A 20,331-nucleotide genomic window follows, 5' to 3' on the forward strand; every position below is an offset into this window, starting at 1 on the left:
CCTACAGGTAGCAGAAAGAAGCAGTGGGCCTGGAAACTCAATAATGTCCAGATAGAGAAGAGGGAGGGAAGGAGTGAGAAGGAGGGAGGGAGGGGAAGAGGGATAAGAGAGGAGGACAGAAGAGGAGGAGGAAGAGGAGGAAAAAGAGGGAAAAAGGGAAGTCCTTAAAGACCCAAGCTTCCTTCCTGAAACAATTCTAGGGCGTCCTTGTTAATGCTGAAGTAGTCAATTATCTCTCCAAGGCTCCTTCCAGGGATCCATGGCAGGAAGGAGGAAGAAGAGGAAAGGCTGCTTGGTCTTCACCTGAAAGCTCTTGCCTCCACACTGACTTCCATCCATAAGAAAAGATTTAAAAAGGAGAGACATTTGATAGAGTCAAATAATATCTTAGAAAAAATAAAAGAGAAAAATGAATAATTCCATTGGTTACAAAGTTCTCAGTTGTCTGTCCACGGAGAAACAGTTTGCTTTGGCCTTGCTGGCAAATGTGATGTGCCAGGCCCCTCAGCTGTCCCCCAGCCCACCCAGGCCCCAGGATCCATGAAAGTAGTGCTCCCCCTAAGAGCGTCTCTGTGCTCAAGGAGGGTTGTACCCTCCCTCACCGGCCTTTGGTCTCCCCATACGTGTTTCTGGCCATGGACACCATCTTCTCCTCACATGTGATTTTGGTGTCTTTTAGGATGCTGTACCACACCATTCCTGCAGGTCGGACCTCCTCACTGCGACAGAAGAGATAGGGTATGGTGTCCACACGGCTCTGGATGTAGGCGCTTCGCAAGAGACTAGAACAATGGCTACTGACCCTCTCCAGTCTCCGCAGGATCAGATGAGCTTTCCTAAAGGGCACAAGGAGACAGAAACAGTCAGGATGAAGTCCAGAAGAGGTCTTATATAGGATCAACAGGTATTGGAAGATATCTTATGTAAGCTGTATCTTCTAACCTATTTCCATCCATAATTTAGTACTATAAATAACTACCCAAGAGTTACCTAAAACTGTAATAAAGTATTCTTTTAATTCTAGCCTCTGGCTGAGTATTGAAGTCTCTCTTCTTCACCAAAAAGGAGATGACCTTAGGATCTATCTTTTTATTTGCATTCCTTGCACTGTGATTGGTAGAATACCAGCCTTGGGGCTCTGACCAACAGAAAGTACCTTTGTAATGACTTAAAAATATTGACAAAAACTAACGGCTGGAATTTGACACCACATGCTATATATTCATTGAATATGCACTTCACATATATTTTTAAACTTTTATATATTTATCAAATGTTCATATTAGTCCCGAATGATTTTTTTTCACTCCTAGTAAAGAGGTGAGTAATCTATACTCAGAAAAGTAAAATTACTTGACCAAAGTCAAATATTAAGTTGACCATTTGAGCCAGAGTTGTAAATCCAACCCTTCCCCAACTGTGTGCCCTTCGCTTCAGTCACTCTCATGCACTTTTCTTCTTGTCATTACATTTAGAAATCATGACTCCTGGGCTTTCTCTTTCACCAAGGCCTAAATATGAATGTTCTTAAACCAGAATTTCTCTGTAGTTCTTCAGCCTATCTCTCACCTTAATGGATGCCTTTCCCTCCTAAATTGCTTCTGAGAGCATGGATGAGAAAGGTCCAGTGTCTGCAAACAGTAAACTCCCAATACATCATTACTATGATGTGTCAGGACCAAGGTTAACCCGAATATTGATCTAAGCAAGAGTCATTCTGTGTGGTGGTCACCATTTAGAACGTACCTGAAACATTCTTCTAGCAGTGGACAGTGGTTGCTGTATAGTCTGAGCTAGGGGAGATCTTTGAGATCTCCAAGGTTTCTTAAGAGGACTACTATTGATTCTTTATTATATGAGCAATCATGTAGGATCTGATCACCATCTTGCAGCTTCATCCCATCAGGTGTAAATAGCACCAAGCATCTGTTAGTACGGTAACATCACTTCCTGACATTTTCCAATATCCCTTCAAGGAACTTCTTAAGAACCACAGGCTCACCCAGCCTATTATACTCTTATCAAAGATGTAAACACAGAAGCCTAGGGAAGGAAAAGAAGGCTTCTTTCCCAGATGATAGTCCAGTTTTTCTGAATTCTAGTATCTTTAAGATGCCCACGGGTCCTGGGGACTAAGAAAAGTCTGTGTCTTTGTACCTGTCTCTCTGTCCTTTCCATGAACTCTTGAGATCATGGGAGAGAGTGCATTTTATAACATAGACCCCACAAATTGGAGACTATACTAGGCACCTGTGTGGTGGATGAAAAGGGACTGGACGTGTGTATTACATTTCGTGGGCATGATTTATGAGGTGCCTTTCAAAAAGTCCTCTTTGTATAGTTCACCACTTGGGTGGAATATTTTGTGAGGAGCCAAGAATTCGCCATTTTATGATCACACTCTATCCACAGGCCTCCCTCCTTGCAGGCAGTTGCTCCCACTCCTATGAGGAACCGGAGGAGTATATTTCTCATCCTTTGTTTGAGCTCCTGCTATGCTCTTATTTTTTTTTATTGTTTTCTTTTTAGGTTTATGTGCTTTATTTTATGGGCATGAGTGCTTTGCCAACATGTATGAATAGTACCACATGCAAGGTGGGTTCCCACAGAGGTCAGAAGATCTCAACAAATACCCTAGAACTGTAGGTATAGACGTTTGTCTGTCACTATACGTGCTCTAGAAATGGAACACAGATCTTCTACAAGAACATGTGCTTTTAAGCCCCATGCCACCTCTCCAGTCCCTCTGTTCTTATTTTTAAACATATTAATTTATACATGTGTATGTATTTATACATGTGTATGTATTTATACATGGGCATGCATGTTTATGTGTGAGGGCGGGCACATGCCATGGTGTACATGTGGAAGTCAGAGAACAGCCTTGGAAACTGGCTTTCACCTTCTACTTTATTTGAGCTACAGTCTGTCTCTGATTCTCCAAAGCTCTGCATACACCAGTATAGATGGCCAGAGAGCTTCTGCAAGATTCTCCAGGCTCCTCTCATCTTGTCATTGGACTGGTGGGACTACAAAAATCTACCTTTGTTTCTGTTTTTTACATGAGTTGCAGGTATATGAACTCACAACATCCACTGAGCCACATGTCTCTGGTCCTATTTTTCTGATTGTTAGTTCTATGTCTTTGGAAATTTTACCTATGGTCTCTAAATATGCTTTCTTAAAAAAGGGGCTATGGTGAAGCCAAAGGAGATAAAGTAATATGTGCTGATTAGTTGAAAATATTTCATAGGCAAGTTTTCATTATATAAAGTCTGTGAGAAAAGCAGATGAATGGAGAGTGTGATATTGGAGCCAAGAGCAATGAATCAAAAAGGATGTTGCAAGCACTGTATGGACACAAAGATATGGAAAGTGTTTACGTGGGACTATCACTGTCCAGTAAAGCTCTCTAATGGAAGAGGAGCTTGTATTAACTGCTAGATGCAGAATAGAAGACTTTGCAGGCAGCAGTGGCAAAAAGAGAGATACAGGAATACAGAAAAAGTTTGTAGCTAGATCACAGTACTCATGGGAATCTGACAGTGGGCAGGAGGCACTGCAGCAGTAGGAAGGAGGAAGGCAGTTGGATTACTATCAGGTCTCAGTATAATCTCCAATGTTCAGAGTAATAGTGATTTAGATCCCAGCTCAGCCACATGTCACTGAGGCGAGCCTGCAAAGCATTTCACCACTGCTGCCCCAGTCTCCTGGTCTTAACTATGCAATGTGAATGACTCTATATATAATATATTGTTTGAAATATTAAAAAGTAGAGTACTGTGGACACAGCTTAGTCTTTAGAATGTTTGCCTGTTTGCCTAGCATGTGTGGATTACTGGGTTCAGTCTGCACAAATGCACAAGTCTAGCAGAACAGAATATGCCTGTAATCCTTGGATTTCCCAAAGCACAAGCATAAGGATTGGGCGCTCAGGGTCATTCCTTGGCTATACAGTGAACTTGAGGTCAGCTCTCTAAATCCAAATAAATAAATAAGTAAAATAAGTAAAAAGGGGTAATGAATCGACATTAAACTCTTCATAAGCATTATATTTAGTTATGTAGGTATAGTGCAGTTAAGTGCAGAGTTTAAACCAACATTTAAACATTACATAACATTAGATATAGGCATTTTAAACTTATTCTTCGAGAATTTCACACAGTTATTCAATGTGTTTGTTCATATCCATCCCTAAATTCTCTTGTCAGACTAAGTAGATGAAGCAGCATTCTGACATGCTCTAGCATCATCCATCATTCATGAAGTTAACACTCAAGAGTCACCCAATGGAGGTACAAAAGAAAAAGTATCAGTAAAAAAAAAAGTCATAAAATGTTCAACTTTAAACAGAGAAAGCAATTGGATGGGCTCTGCTTTGTTTAAAAATGTTTTTTTTTTTTTTTCCTGCTTTGGAAAGTGAAACTGGGACAGAGGGAAGGACATCCTATTGGGACTCTAGATGAGAGAAGCATGGGAGAATGGCAAAGTAGAAGGATCCAGAGGGTTCTAGAAACCTACAAGTAGAACATTATGATAGGCAGATTTGGGCCCAGGGGTCCCGCTCAAACTAAGGCACCAGCCAAGGACAATACAGGAGGTAAACTTTAAGCCCCTACCCAGATCTAGCCAATGGTCAGAACATTCTCCACAGCTGAGTGGAGAGTGGGATATGACTTTCTCACGTACTCTGGTGCCTCACATTTGACCATGTCCCCTGGAGGGGGAGACCTGGTGGCACTCAGAGGAAGGACAGCAGGTTACCGAGAAGAGACTTGATACCCTCTGAGCATATACAGGGGGAGGTAATCCCCCTCAGGAACAGTCATAGGGGAGCAGAGTAATGGGAAAATGGGAGGGAGGGAAGAATGGGAGAATACAAGGGATGGGATAACCATTGAGATGCAACCAGAATAAATTAATTTTAAAAACATAAAAAAGAGTAGTGAAAAAATAAGACCAGCACTGAGAGACTTAGCTGGGGGCACATGTAGGCATCAGCTCTCACCCATCGTTCTACTCAGGGACACTGGCTTGATCTTCTTTGGGGCGGGGAAAGCAGCCTGCTTTGTTTTCTTCACTACAACAAGGAACAGCAGACAGCTCACTGCGTAGGATTACAGTGAGTCTCAAGCTACTTAGTGCATGTAAGACCCTAAGAGTACTGCACAGTAGCCTTAGGAAAGTCTGCAGGAGAAAGCATACGGTACATGTTAGAAAATGTCCTCTCTCTAACCACCTCAACACAGCCATGGTCATTGCTGCCACCATCACTGACACCACCATCACTTCTGTCACTGTCACTGACACCATCACTGTCACCACTATCTCAGATAACACTGTCATTATAGTACAATTAGGTATTGTTAGTCAGGCATGCCGTGGGGATAGACATGGCCTGGCCAAAGCTGTAAGTGTCGATATTGTAGGAAACTGGCAGACCTATTAACAGTCTTTTTTCTGAAAAGAAAATGTGCTGAGCTAGAAAATATGAAATATATACTAGGAGAATCTGTCAGATGAGCACTTAACCATCAACTAGGAAAAGAGCTCATAAAAATCTTTTTTAAGAGCACAATGGTAAAGCTATGTATCGTTAGATGGAACACATGCTTCAGATAAATGAGAGACATAAACTAGCAGTTGATTAAAATGGATGGTGAAGGGAATGTATGGGAAGCCATGAAGGACACAAGACCATCTAGATTTTCCTATGCCATACTCATAAATTTTAATTTTATTCACTGGGCAATGAAGAACCAATGAGTGATCTAGGCAGTCACAAACATAAACAGTAAAAAAAAAAAAAAAATGAGGCTGAAAATAGTGTTTTTCCAACATGCCCAAATGCTTTGCCTTCAAAAACCTGGCCATTTCCTCAGAAAGAATTTTAGAACTCAATTACACAAAGCTTCCCTCTGTATGGAAAACGAACTTTGGTATGAGGTTAGGGTTAGGGTTAATTAGAGGAAACTGTACTAATGGAATGACTTCTGCTCATAATGGATAAATCCAGAACCAGTACTGTTGAAGGTAAAGAGTTGAGGCAAAGTTGATACTTCTACCATCCCCTACTCAAGTCCTAGGTTGATTACTTAACAACTGCGTGGATTATGAACAAATTCTTCGACAGGACTATTAAAATTCACAGCTATAAAATGGGAATGGAAATGGTGATGGTAGCAGATGAAACTAAATAGGTTTTTGCTTGGCTCTAAATAAGTGCTAGGCACACACTGGAGTAATGTTTATAGGAGAAAAGCTTGTCATTAAAACTCCTTACAGTTCCTAGATCTTCAGTTCCATCACTGGTTAAACAGGATAAATGTTGAGATGAAATAATTACCATAAGTACATAGCACAAGCCAGTAGATAGCAGACACTAAATTAAAGTGTGCATTCAGACAACAGAGGATACTAGGAATGAAGCAAGTAATGCTTGGGCTTACTATCAGTTCTCTGGAAATTGGATAGTCTTTGATGAACATTCCATTTCCATCACTGCTACCCAGTTAGTGCTGATCCAGGCCCCTCTTCTTCCCCCCTGCCTCTCAAGTTGGACTTAAAGTTCTCTAGGTTAGAACATACCAAATGAACGAGAGTCAGGGGCATGCACAACACGGCTGTAAGAAATCGAAGAGGGCAGAGTAAAGTAAGTACACACTCCATTGACTCAACTCTGGTCAGGCCACAGCTTGAGAAAACAGGCCTGTTCTGGTAAAAGGAACAGCGATGATGTTACTACACTATAGTCAGACTGAGATATATTGCAGGCCTTATAACCAGCTTGCCTGCTGATACAAACGCAGAGCAGGAGGAAAGGGGAGGAGAGGCCGGCAGATAGCTGTGTTGTTTAAGCAACTGCAGGTAAGTAGGCAAAGCTCTGAGCTGCACAGATGATGATGATGCTAGTGATCATCAGATGGTGATGACAATGAGAATATTGATGGCTCTAATCAAGTGCTCACTATATGTCATAAATAGTAACTGTGCAGGCTCACCTAACATCAACACCCATCACAACGCCAGGGTCTATGGTCTATTCTCATACTACAGATAGGAAAAATGACCCAATGGCAAATCGTGTGACTTGTCTCATGTCTCTGCTGCAAGGTACTAATTGTTACAAAGAAAACCATACTAAAATTGCCACTATTACATCATTTTTAACAACCTTTGAATTAGAGTCTGTTAAATTTAATGTGATTCCTTCAATATGGTCATGGGTTCCCCCTCACTGTAGGTGACCACATTCGTATATTTTTTAAAAGTAGCTACACATAGCCAAAATTGGAGTGGGTATTTTTTGTGATTTTTTGGGGGGGTGTGGGGAGTGTGTGTTTCATGTATGTGTGCAGTGCATGTATGCAGCTGTATATATACAGATGCGTGTGTTTCATGTGTGTGTGGTGTGTATATGTGTTGCTACATGTGTACATATGTGTGTGTGAAAGAGAGAGAGAGTGAGAGAGACAGACAGACAGACAGACAGGGACAGAGGCAGAGACAGAGAGACAGAGAGTTCAAGCTTGACAGGAGGAATCTTCCTCAATCACTCACCACTGTGCTCATGGACGTAGTCTCTCAGTGTGAACTCAGAGCTCACTGACAAGGCTAGTATACTTAACTAGCTTACTCTGCGGATCCCATATGTTTGACATAGAAGTGACAGAATTGTATGTATGTCACCAGGTCTACCCGGTGCTTACATGGGTGCTGGGATCTGAACTCCAAACTTGTCCTCATGCTTTCTTCTTGCACAGTATCTGAAGCATGGAGTTATCACCCCATGTCCCTTCCATCTGTTTATAGAGAAAGTAATGGGAAGTTATTTACAAGGAAATGCCATCCAATATGCCTCTGATGAGGGCTTTGTTAGGAAACCTAGTGTGACACAATGACCAGGGCACTGTGCTCCAGAGAGGAGAGGACCACAGTCACCAAGGCTCCATTCATACCTCAAGGTTGTACTGCAATTTCACCTTCAGGAAGCTTTCCAGATCTTCCAAGTTTTCTATATCAGGCTTTCCCCTTTGTTGCTAAAAACTTTATTTCTCTGTTTGGGACCATAATACATCCTATCTCAGTTGTGTATATATTTTTGGATATAATGCATCACATGGAATAGAATGCTGGTTTGACATAGCAAGACTGTATTTGAATTTTGGCTCCGGCTCATTAGTTCTATGGCTTTGAACAATTTATATATCAAGAGGGCTTCTCTATTGCTTAACTAACAATCCATTAAGTGAAATATAAATTGCCACGACCATAATAGTTGCTCAGCTAACATTTCCCAGCAGCAAGAAGAATGGATTAATAAATGCAAATTAGCATAAATGGAGGATTTTTTTCAGTCCTAAAATTTCAAAATATGGCAGTTTTCTAGTAAGGATCAGTAAAGACAATGACATAGCACAAGTACATCATGTGGACATAAGGAAGCAGTTAGACAAGTGGGCAGGTAGTTTGTGCAAATTCATCTGTAATAGCAAAGACACCTTGTTGACATATAATAGAGAACGAGAATACAATGCGATACATTCTTATAATGCATGTAACAGTACATAGATACATGTTAATAGGAAGATACTTGGCTAGTGTATTCTTAAGATATAAGTGGGCCAATGATGGTATATATATTTGGTAAAGACAAGAAATATTGGATATGAAGATGTAGTTATAAATATAGATATCACAAAACCTGTGTGTTTTCCCTTTCCCATAAATATCCATGCTAAACCCACATCTGTCTATGGAACGTTATATGCAGTCAATAACTTTACCTCTGGGGTAGAGGAGGGATGACAGCATTCATACCTACAAAATTTCTACTTTCTTTTTTGTATAACTCTATATGATTTGTATGCTGTTAAATAAGTAATACTTAGTTTAGAATGAAATAACAGTATTTCCGCTTGAAAACATAAATGCACTAACATATATTTAGCTTGTATGGTGACCTGGAGCAATGAAATCATGTTTTTGTCGCTTCTTAACAGTTCATTAGGAGACTTTTAAAGTAAACCTCCATCAAAATTTTGCCTCAACCTTTTGCCCCAATAGAAAGCCAGCATTGCCGATGGATGTACAGCCTTGACGTGTTAGTAATTAGTGAAAATGTTTACATTGGTTCTCTTCTGTGCTTTCTCATAAGAGATTATGTGATCTATTTTATTTCTTTTTTTCTTAAACACAGGACCTCTCTATGTATATCAGTTATTTTCTGTTACTGTGATAAAATTCACATCATCACAAGCAACCTAAGGAACAGTTTATTTTTGGCTTACCTACGTTCCAGAGGCTTGGAGTCTACAGTGACGGTAAAGCATAGAGGTAGGAGCAAGAAGCTAAAAGATCACATCTCAGTCACGCACAGGAGGCAGAAAAATTAAGCAGGAAGTCAGGGGGGAGAGGGAAAGCCATTAACCTTCAAATTGCTGTTCCCAGTGACACACTTCCTCCAGCAGGATTGTACCTCTGAAAGGGTCCACAACTTCCTCACAATGCCACCAGCAAGGGACCAAGTGCCCAAATATATCTGCCACATGGAATACATCCCATTTAAATCATAGTACTTTGTAGCTTGCTGTCCATGTTGGAGTCCAACTGGAAATCACCCTGTCTCAGCCTCCTGGGAGCTGGCATCACAAGGATGCTCTACTAGGTCTGGCCCAGGAGACTTGATAAAGAGTTTTTTCTTTACTAAAGGCAAGGCTGACTAACCAGAAACTATTTTAGTTGAAGCTGACAGGGCCTTAAAGATTATAACAATCTGCTATTTCATCAGTGAGAAAACTTAGGAAATTTATTATATTGGAAGTGATAATACACTGTAACGGTTTTCACTAACATTTCTCCATTCTAAGGTACTGTGAAAAAAGAGGTATAATTAATTTAACAGGCTTTGTCTAAAGAATTCACCTATGTACATTCATTCTACACAGTTCATTCTCATCTCAAAAATATTAAGGAAAAATGAAAACATATTTAACACTATGAGAACACATTATATTTTTTTTTGTTTTTGTTTATTGCCTTTACCAGTATGCTAGATAGTCCAAAGTTACTAATATAAATACTAATATAAGATATGGAGGGAAGGAGCTAACACAACCTTGGAAGGCTCTAGAGTGTGTTTTTAGGTTTGCTTACTCTGGCTAAGGGTACAACAATGGTTGTGCCAACTCTTCTCAGGTGAGAAAGGTGCATTGTCTCTTAAAGTTGAGAAAGATCTCAGGCTGAAGCAAGCCGGTAATAATTCTGTAATCTGAGCAACATCTGTCATAGAAATAAATACGGCTCACAAAATAAATAAGTAATTTCTACTTCAAATAGAACAATTTTCTGAAACCAGATCTCTTCACAAGTTTTTTCTCCTCACACTACCCTTTCTATTTGACCAAACATAACTATAAGCATAGAAAAGCTCAAGAGTGGTCAAGGATGCTCTGAGCTGAGAAAATTCTGGTCCCTGGCCACCTATGAGCTCAGCTTTTCAAGTCTTGTAATAGGAACCTTATGGTGGGACAGCTGGGTGTCAGCGGGTCTTCTTTGAGCAGCTGTTTGCAGTAACCTATAGTTGTCATGAGAAGCAGGCTCTGGGGAAAATGATCCAGATAGATTTATTAGGCAGAGGTAAGAGATGCCCTTTTGTCACTAAATTATATTGGGGTATGCAAACCCAGACCAAGGAAGGAGTTGGAAACATTTTGGGGTTGGAGATTATGTGGGCCAAAAGAATTCTAACAGGGTTCATCTTGTATCAACTCTTGGGAAAATATCTAGTCTCCCCAGTCATCCTGGGTCCCCAAATACAGGATGTCAGGCTAGAGGTGAAATGACATTCATGTTGTCTTCATTTTCTGGTTTCTGTGACCTTCAGGATTTTCTGGATCCCTGGCTCACCAGCTGAAAGAGACTTTACAGTTAAGCCCCTTTGAATTACAAATGAGGTCCAGAATGGAGATTGAATTGATTCCAGATCATGCAGTAAAGAGGTGGCAAACCTAGGACATGAACTCTGGGCTCCCAGCCCTAACAAGCGTCTTTTCCTCTCTCCTTTACATGCTGGTTCTGTACACTTGCTGACCCTTGAGAGGCAGGGAAAATCTATTCAAATTGCTCTTTTAAAAGCCTTTACATAACTTGTGAGGTAAAGAACAAACTTCTGAGCAGGACTTTACAAAAGCCATCAAGATCTGACCTTAGTTAAACTTGCCAGCCTTGTCTCTAATTATTTTTTCTCTTCTCTCTCACCTTGAACTCTGTTTCAGTGATATTTATAGTTCCTGACTACAGTGTATTTTCTTACGTCACCACCACTCTCATTTTTACAGTGGGTTCTTCCTGATGAACGTGCCCCATTTCCCTGCTCCTGGCAGGCGATTCATTCTTTGGTTCTAAGCACTAGCTTTTTTCTTTGGCAGGGATTCTTCTTGGGTTTGGGTCTGCATTCACTGCTCTATCTACAGTAGCATCTACTGCTACACCTTAAATATTGTCACTATAAGGATGTTTTTAGACCATCAATACTGGCATCACCTGACAGTGTGTTGGAAAGGTAAAATCTGAGGTTCTTCCCATCCCCTGAGTGGACAGGACTTTTTTTTTTTTTTTTTTTTTTTTTTTTTTTTTGGTTTTTCGAGACAGGGTTTCTCTGTGTAGCCTTGGCCATCCTAGACTCACTTTGTAGACAAGGCTGGCCTCGAACTCACAGCAATCAGCCTGCCTCTGCCTCCGAGTGCTGGGATTAAAGGCGTGCGCCACCACGCCCGGCTCAGGACTTTTAACATGATGCTCGTTAACATGTTCGGCACTCTGCTATGTACAGTCCCTCATCTTCCTTCTACACAGCATGCTTCTTGTGCCCTGCTCCACTATAATTGCCTGATGACCTTATATTCTTCTCCAGATGCTAAGCTATGTCCACAACCTGGCCAGCTTTATTCACTCTTTTCCAGACCTCATCAAAGGGCCTGATAAGCTATTACATAAAAGGTATCTATAAATCAGTTAATTAATTGACGTCTCCTTAAGTCTTTCACTATCTGGAAGGCCACTTCATTCTTTGGCCTTTGAGTTCTGGATGCTGCTATTTCCAAATGGAATCTATACATCCTTGAGAGCACACAGAGAATTAAGAGGCACTTAAGGTTTAATGGGTGTGGAGGTACACAGAGAAGACTCCTTGGAAGGTGGTCAGTATCCGAATGAATCCATGTTCATCAGTGCACATACTCACAGATTCATACTACTATCTAATTATGCAGCAGGTAATTATTTAGCATCTATTTGCAATAGTGCATAAGGCACCAAAGATCAGTAACTATGAATAACTTGTGTTGTAGTAGGGGGGACAGGTGATACATTAGCAAACACAGAAGCCAGCAAGATACTACAACTAGTGAATACATCACAGAATACTAAAACATGAGGTTGACATACAGCAAAGGGTGGGAGTAGCATTTTCATTAAGACCTGGGGTTCTGAGTAACATTCACTTAAGACCACTGTTGGAGGGGGAGGATGGGGAGAGAAGGAGATAAAGAGATGGACACAGAGAAAGAGGCAGAGAGAGAATGGTAGATACACAAAATGCAACTGTCATAGTTTATCCGGATCATCTTATAAACAAGCTAACTGATGGACAGAACAAGGCAGATCCCAATAGTTGTACAGCAGATCTGGATGCACCCCGCCTCCCTCAGTGCATTACTCCTGCTGACATGCCTGTGCAGCTCACTAGAGTAATCTGAAATTCCCTCTCTGGGGGGCTAGAGAGGCCAAAGAAGGAAGAAGCTGGGAAATGTGTAGGATCTAGCAGACAGTGCCTGGGGACCAGGTATCTGAAGGTTGATAACTATTGTCCATTACCAAATAAATAGTCTTGCCTCTATGAGTGATCAGAAAGCCTTATGGGGAAATGCATACCTTGTAGGGTTTTTTTTTTTTTTTTTTTTTGAAAGATGGTAGCAGATTATAAAGAGTGGAGTGTGGCTCTGGTTTCATTCCTACCCAAATTCTCTGCATCCTGTGGCAAAGCCCAATAAAGCTGAGTGAGTGCCTTTCTATACCCATGGGTAAGACTGCTCTGCGGTGACTCAAGTGGTTTTCATTGGACGCTCTGGACTGCTGCCCACCCATCCTCTTTTAGCTTTTATGTAAAGAAATTTCCTTTCATGTGAAAGGAAGAAAGTTGCAGTCCCAACAGAACTGATAAGACCTACTGCAGGGAAGAGATCTCTTTTTTATCCTTTGAACAAATGTTCATCAAATCTCACATCTTTCCAGAAGGGCCTCAAATTCATCTCAGCATGAGAGTTCCAGGCAGTTTAGCCAACATCTGTACCTCTGTAACTCTAGGAAGCTCACTTAAACTACATGGGATCTCCTCTTCTTTATCACTCAGATGTGGGAACAATTATCCTGCAGGGGACATTTTGAAGGTTTTGAAAGCATGCCCTGCTGCACACTAAGTATTTTAGAGAGCACACATTCCTCTTCTGTCTCTTGCTACCCTGTCTGAGGATATCATACTGTCACCCTGGGTCTGTTATCACAGGAGCCTGTAGAAGGCTTCACTGCCTCCTTTTTGTCCTCCAGTCCTGTGTTCCTTACTTCCAACTGCAGCCAGAGGATCCTTCTCCCTTTGAGATCTAATAAAACTATTCTCAGACCCCTGTGAAAAACACTTGTAAAGCTGCCCATGAACCCAAGGAGATATCCACACTCCTTGACCCTACTTCTAGGGTACTCAAGATCTGGCCCCTGCTTCTCTCTCTCTCTCTCTCTCTCTCTCTCTCTCTCTCTCTCTCTCCTCTCTCTCTCTCTCTCTCTCTCTCTCTCTCTCTCTCTCTCTCTCTCTCTCTCTCTGTCTCTTTCTCTCTGTCTCTGTCTCTCTCTCCCCCTCCCTCCCTCCCTCCCTCCCTCTCTCCCTCCCTCAAAGGCTTAGAAATTCTTTAGTGTGTTCCAACAGAGTGCTCACCCAAAGCTTAGGAAGAATTCCTGTGGGAGAGAGGAAAGGATTTAGGTTCAATATGATCCCAGATCCCATGTTGAAAAGCATTTGGAGATTGGTTAGATTTCCTCCTTCATTCTCTTCCCTCCTTCAAATTGCCTTTAAAAATCTTGGTTGATGGTTGTGTCCTTCTTTTCCCTGAAAATGTCTTTCTCTCTCATTCTTTCTTTATTATTTTTACATATATATTTATATTATTACACACACATATATAATAAACTACATACAGCAAGAAGGTCCATAAACCAAACGGGAATTATATGAATGTCACACTCATAGTATTTTGGCTATTTATATTTGGCAACCTTGAAGAAAACATCTTTCCTATCTTGATGGGTCTAAAATTCTGAATGTAAATCAATATCTATTATATCTCATCTCTGTCAACTTAAAACATCTATCTAGACCTAAAAACATCTTAACCCCTAAACAACTAAGCTTAATTGTAAAACTAAACTCTCTGGTCTTCATCCCCATCAGAGAATTAAGAAGGAATAAAATTACCTGAGTAAACAGGAAGTGCAGGTTATCAGTTTCCAAGGTGAAAAAAAAATGACAGAGACAGTTTGCTGCCTGACCAGTCATCCAAAACTCTCTATAACATTGAAGTGTCATCTTCCGTCCTTTCTAAAAATTAGTTTTTGATAAAATATATTTTGATCAAATTCTTTCTCCTCCCCAACTCTTCCTAGATGTTCTCTATTTCCTACCCATCCATTCCTGTTCTGTCCTGGATACTTCTTTTGATAATATTTTCACAAACCAGATTCATGTTCTTCTAGAATTGAACAATATGCTTCTTTTGTTCCATTTTTTTTGTTGTTCTAGTGTCTTTGATTATTTTATTAGTGGTTAGGATTACTATTCTGCTAAGGGAAAATAGCACTGCTTTTTTTCCTCTACAAGAAGAAGCAATGTTATTGTATTCCAATACATTTCCAGGAACAGCAAACTCTTTTTACTTTCCACCCTTACTCTCGACACAACTATGTCCATTACCACTAGCCTTTCTTTATTTGTTACAGCCTATTTTCAGTGTAAGTAGGGAATGTCTAGTAAAATTAATGAGAGGCAAAAGCATTTGGCCCTCCACCCACACTTCTAAACCCGTACCTGGGTCCTAGCTCATCCTCACTTCTCCAGACGAAGTCACCAAACTTTTCATAGTGAGAGTTGTAGTGGTGCTGGACTCGGAAGAGCATGGAGGCAGAGACCTCCATCAGTGTATTGTAAGCAGTCTGCTGTTCCTTGCCACTGGTGTAACCATTGTATAGATTATAAATCTTGTCAGCTATCTCTGTGGGGCAGAGAAGCACAGAAAACATCATTGAGAGTACAGGAAAAAAGTGGTGATAAACACATGCTTCACAAAAGGGAAGGTATGCTGTATGGGAGTTCACTTGAGTGGCCCTTGAGGATGGAAATATTTTCATTCCATCTGAAATATGTGGTTAACTAGTTGAATTCAGTTTTCTTATATGTAATTAAAGATAAAGATGTCTGCTCTTGGGGGGATGCACAGGAAAAACAAAATTATAAAATAATTGCAAAGTGTTCAGTGGAGGACGTGGTAGAAAGTTAGCACTAAAAGTCTAAGCTTAATTAAAGATAATGCCTCTGTGCTAAGAACTGAACAGAAACTCTGAAGGAATGCTAAGGCTTGAGTGAACCATTGGCTTCTCTCAATGTCTTCCTTTTGTCTCACCTCTGAAATGTTCCCAATAGGTTTCTGTAGTCAGGCCTGATAGATATATGCTCACAAACCTTGTAAGGGAAGTCCAGGTGTTTCATCTTGTCATTCAGGCCCAGTCCTACTCCTCCCAACTCTACTAACCACTGTGATGTAAATGGATTATTCATAGATGGGACATAGCCTCAGATCTGAAGGCTCTGATCAAAATGTGTACGTGTCCCCACTTCATTATTAGGGTAGGGTTGATTCCAGGAAGATATAAGGCACTTGGGGTTAGAATGAGAAAAGCACCTATTTGTAATTTTTCCTATTCTAAATTTTCAACAGTGTATCCATTGTTTTTAAAATAATATTGGAACTATCCAGAAAAACATTACAAATCCCCTTAAAGGCTCAAGAGCTCATTGGCTTCTCTTATCTATTAGCACATACGATATTATGAAGCTCTTTGCTAAACTAATAAAAGTGTGTGCTTTTCCATCAACAATGAGAACATCCAAAGGGTACAGACTTGCCTGTACTACATCACGTAGACCATAGCTTTGGGGAAATATCTTCACAACGTAAGGCAGTCCAGTAGGACCTGTAAGTTACTACTGCAGTTTTCCAGTCTAGATATATAAACTGTACCTACAGGCTATCTAAATATATGGTTGGTTTGATTGTTCACTGTATTATTAGTAGATAGTCTTATCAAATACTTTCAATTTAATGGAACAGAAGAGGCTAAAAATATAACCAAACCAAAAAAATTTAAGCATGTCTGTTAAATCTGACTGGCATATTGCTGGTGAGTGCTCAGGGTTGAAGGTTCAAAGGCTACCTCCTACTGCACAGAATTAGGCAGTGTGCTATCAGTTAATGTCATCAGGGATACAAAAGATTAAACAGTCTTCAAGGTGTCACTGATTTCCCAGCTCTAGGACAGACTTAAGTAGAAGAAAGTAGTAAGTTCCTAAAGCTACAATACAGGACCTGATCCAGACCATGACCACCAGCAAAGATCTTGGTAGTCCACCTCAATTTATTCCTCCATTATTATGAGTAATCCAATTCAATGTTCTTCCTGCTCTTTTATTTCTTTCATGCATACCCTGCTGTGTGTGTGTGTGTGTGTGTGTGTGTGTGTGTGTGTGTGTGTGTGTGTGTAGTTGTAGTTGTAGTAGTGGTTAGTGACAGAACTTAGAGAGGGAAAATGTAGGAATCCCCTGGCAAATGCAGAGATGAATCACCTACCTTCTGCTTTGTTGTCATCCACCAGGGGACAAGCTGTCCTCAAAGTCACTGTGCTCAGCTCTGAGTGCCTCCCTCGAGTATCCACAGCGTATAGAGTGAACCTGCAGTGCAGGAAGACAACACCAAAGTGAGAAGAGCTCTGGGAGCTAAAAAGAAAAGGAATGTTCCCAAGAACTCAGGGATGCCTACACTGCTGAAAAATGATTTTTAAAACAACGATAATTATAAAGTTATAAAACACATATCAAGCATTGGAGGCCTGTTGGGTACTTTGCAGTTAGTCTCATAATTTGCAGTTAATTAAACCTCAAGGAGAGAGGTATGCCATAAGCCATCTTTTACAATGATAGTGATGAACCTTAGAATTTATATCTTTTCTTGGATTCATTGTCATTGAAGGCAGATTAGAAGTGTGGAACCAAGCAGTCTGTGTCTAGGTGGTGAGAAGTGAGCCTCAATGATAAACTTCTATATGACTGTACTCATTTACATGTTCGTTCATTCATTCATTTGTTCGTTCATTTGTTCATTCCCTTTAAAATTACCTACTCAGCACAAACTGTGTCCTAGGAATTATTTTAGATGGTGACTTTTTGAGCAAAAGAGAGAAGCATAACATTAATCAAAAGCTAAAACAACAAAATCCACAACACAATAGTCACATGTTGGAAAAGATGATGGAAAATACAACAGGATCCCATGGAAAAGATCAATGTGAGAGTGTGAGCTAGGTGGGATGTCAGGAGAAGGTAGAGCACAAATGACTTTCTAAGCAAGTACATTTTTAGCTATGACTTGAACAGTGAGAATGAAGCCGTGCAGGAGGTGGCAGTTGGGGGACATTATCCAGGGAAGAACAACAAGCTTGGTAAATGCAAATGAATACCTGTGGTGGCAAAGGCCCTGCGGAGAAAAAGACAAGGTAGAGGAATGGGCAATTGGCAACTGGGATGTCCAAGACAAAACCAACTGACAAGAAAGGATATTGGAAGCTAGGACAAGAAACTTGGAAAGTGTTCTAGCAGCAAGGTATGGCCCCACCTTATCATCATGTCATGTGAAGCTCTGTGCTACTCAGGTGGAATTCAACTCAGCTAGGGAGAGCTTTTCACTTCAGACTTAATGGATGGAGAGAACAGAGGTCCTTTGAGAGCAGCATCTATGGACCTCAAGGAGGACCTATGGCCCTTCCTAACTTCAGACCCCTGATCTTACACAATGTCGAACAAAGGAGAAAATATTTTCCAGAGAAGATAAGATACAGAGGCCAGGGAGAGTAAGAATAGAAAGGTTGTATCTAGGATTGGCCCCACTTGGTCATGCCACCCTTCTCCACCGATGTGTGAAGTGGATACAGAGTTCCCTAGGTTAAGTAAAAAATCCTAAGTCTTTCTGCCTCTATCTTATTTTTTACTTACTTAGCATTCCAGTTGAGCTCATGTTATGAAGCTGCAGAACAGCCAGACCTGACTGACTGTGTATATTGGGTACTTAATAAATACACATTTCTTGGACAAATTTATTAATATCTACTAAGACCTTAATATGCTTCCTTCACTGAGCTAAACAGTTTAATTCATTAAGCAGTTCTAAAGGAGATGTACATTACCCTCTTTATTTTATACTGGAGACTCAGAAAGGCAGGGCGCTTTGCCCAGAATCACACAGTGATTACCAGGAGTAACTTCTTAAACCTAGGATGATTTGACTCCAAAGCCCATGAATGAAACTGCTGCCAGTTTCTACTGTCTTCTGGACCAAGATCTGCAGACATCAACTTTGTACAGATACAGTTCCAATTAGTTACACTCATGGAACCCAGCTGTGCTGACACAGTGCCACCTCATGCATTTTTCTAATCTTATGAAACCATTCTAAAATAATCATTCTGGGAGGAAATCGAAGGTGAAATAATAAGCAATCTTTACAAAGTCATGGGTTTTGAGAGTAAAAGAGATGAGCCTGTGGTCTGTTGTAACCTAGACCTTCTTGCTCTGAGTTACTCTATTCTGTTCCAGTTCTACCAGTCACTGGCTGAACCAGTCTGGGCTTGGTAATCTATCTAGGCCTTCCTAGCTTTGACACCGCAGGACTTCAAGTCTCAAAGGTTGTTTGCATACAAAGTTCAGTGAATAGGAACTTCTTAGCACAAAGGGAGAAGGTGATGATAGTGAAAAGAACCTGGTTTTGGAAATGGCCAGACCTGTGTTTTTACTCCAGTTCTGTCCGTTTGCACTGTGACTTTGGCCAAGTCATTTATGTCTTTGCATTTACTTTAACTCTCTGTACCAAGTGTCAGCAGGGATAGGCAGACTTACTTGCCTCTAAGACTCAGTGTTGTTGGATACAAAAGTTTTCTTTGGAAAGCTATGTAGAGGGGTGAGGAAAAGATAAAGAAGAAACTCTAGAGCTAGTTAGGTATGTTGACATACAGACACAATTACAATATTCTGGAGTCTGAGGCAGGAGGATTTTGAGTTTAAAGCTAACCTGGTCTAGATTGTGACACTGAGGCTATTCTTGATTGCATAGCAAGACCATCTCTCAAAACATAACTAAAAACAAACAAGAAAACAAACAACAACAACCTTCTTCACAAAAAGAAGAGAGAGAGAAAAAAAAGAAACTCTGAAATGTGAGACTAGCAATTTGCAAAGTCAAAGGGAAAGAGTTGTGTTGGAAGACACCAAGTAAGTCCTTTCCATGTGCAGCAGCTCATCTCAAAGCTGCTGAAGGTCCAATTGTAGCTTCTAAGTCCACCGAGTACACACTTCAGCAGGGATGTTTGCATTGCTTAACATGGCACTAGTCATTCAATATTTGTGTAAACCAGTGAACTTGAAGAAACTGCATCTTGTTCCTCACTTGCGGTTTCTCCATCAACAGATTGAAGAAAATTTTACAGCATATGATTATCTCCAGGTTACAAAGAACAAATAGAAAGTTTGTAAGGAGTGACTGAAATACACTAGTAAACCTCAAGACAGATTTAAAAGATGTTTAAGGATTCTTTCTCATTGGTCATTTGTTTTGCTGATCCTTCTGTTTTCTCTGCTTCGAGAAGCATCAATAATACCATGCTGCGGAGGAAATAGGCTTAGAGTTGTTTTGTCTTTTTGCAGTGATGGTGATTGTACCCAGGTCTTGAATATGATGTGGAGCTATACTCCACTTCAACCCAAGTCCTATCCTAAAAAGACAAAGATTATTAGAAGCCTTGACTTTGCCAATTGCATACAGAGAGTCCTTTAGGAAGTTGTTTTTCTATCTCTGACTCTCAGCAATTTTCCAATTGCACACCTAGAATTCTTTAGGAAGTTGTTTTCCTATCCCTCCTCACTTGCAAAATATGATGCCACAACTTGAGGATCAAGACTGAATA

At 40.5% G+C, this 20,331-nt stretch overlaps 1 protein-coding gene across 3 annotated transcripts in view; it reads right to left on the reverse strand.

Annotated features, from left to right (window-relative positions):
• Positions 1–210: 210 nt before the first annotated feature.
• Positions 211–20,331, reverse strand: part of Astn2 (astrotactin 2) — a 985,961-nt gene continuing 965,840 nt past the window's right edge. For all 3 annotated transcript variants that reach the window (XM_051163215.1, XM_051163211.1, XM_051163209.1), the window contains 3 exons: positions 16,950–17,050; positions 15,134–15,317; positions 211–836 (listed from right to left, as the gene is read on the reverse strand). In XM_051163215.1, the coding sequence (XP_051019172.1) occupies positions 599–836; positions 15,134–15,317; positions 16,950–17,050 (523 nt within the window). In that variant the 3' untranslated portion in view covers positions 211–598. The remainder of the gene's footprint in view (positions 837–15,133; positions 15,318–16,949; positions 17,051–20,331) is intronic.

Source organism: Acomys russatus, chromosome 2 (assembly GCF_903995435.1).
Source record: "Acomys russatus chromosome 2, mAcoRus1.1, whole genome shotgun sequence".
Taxonomy (NCBI): Eukaryota; Metazoa; Chordata; class Mammalia; order Rodentia; family Muridae; genus Acomys; species Acomys russatus.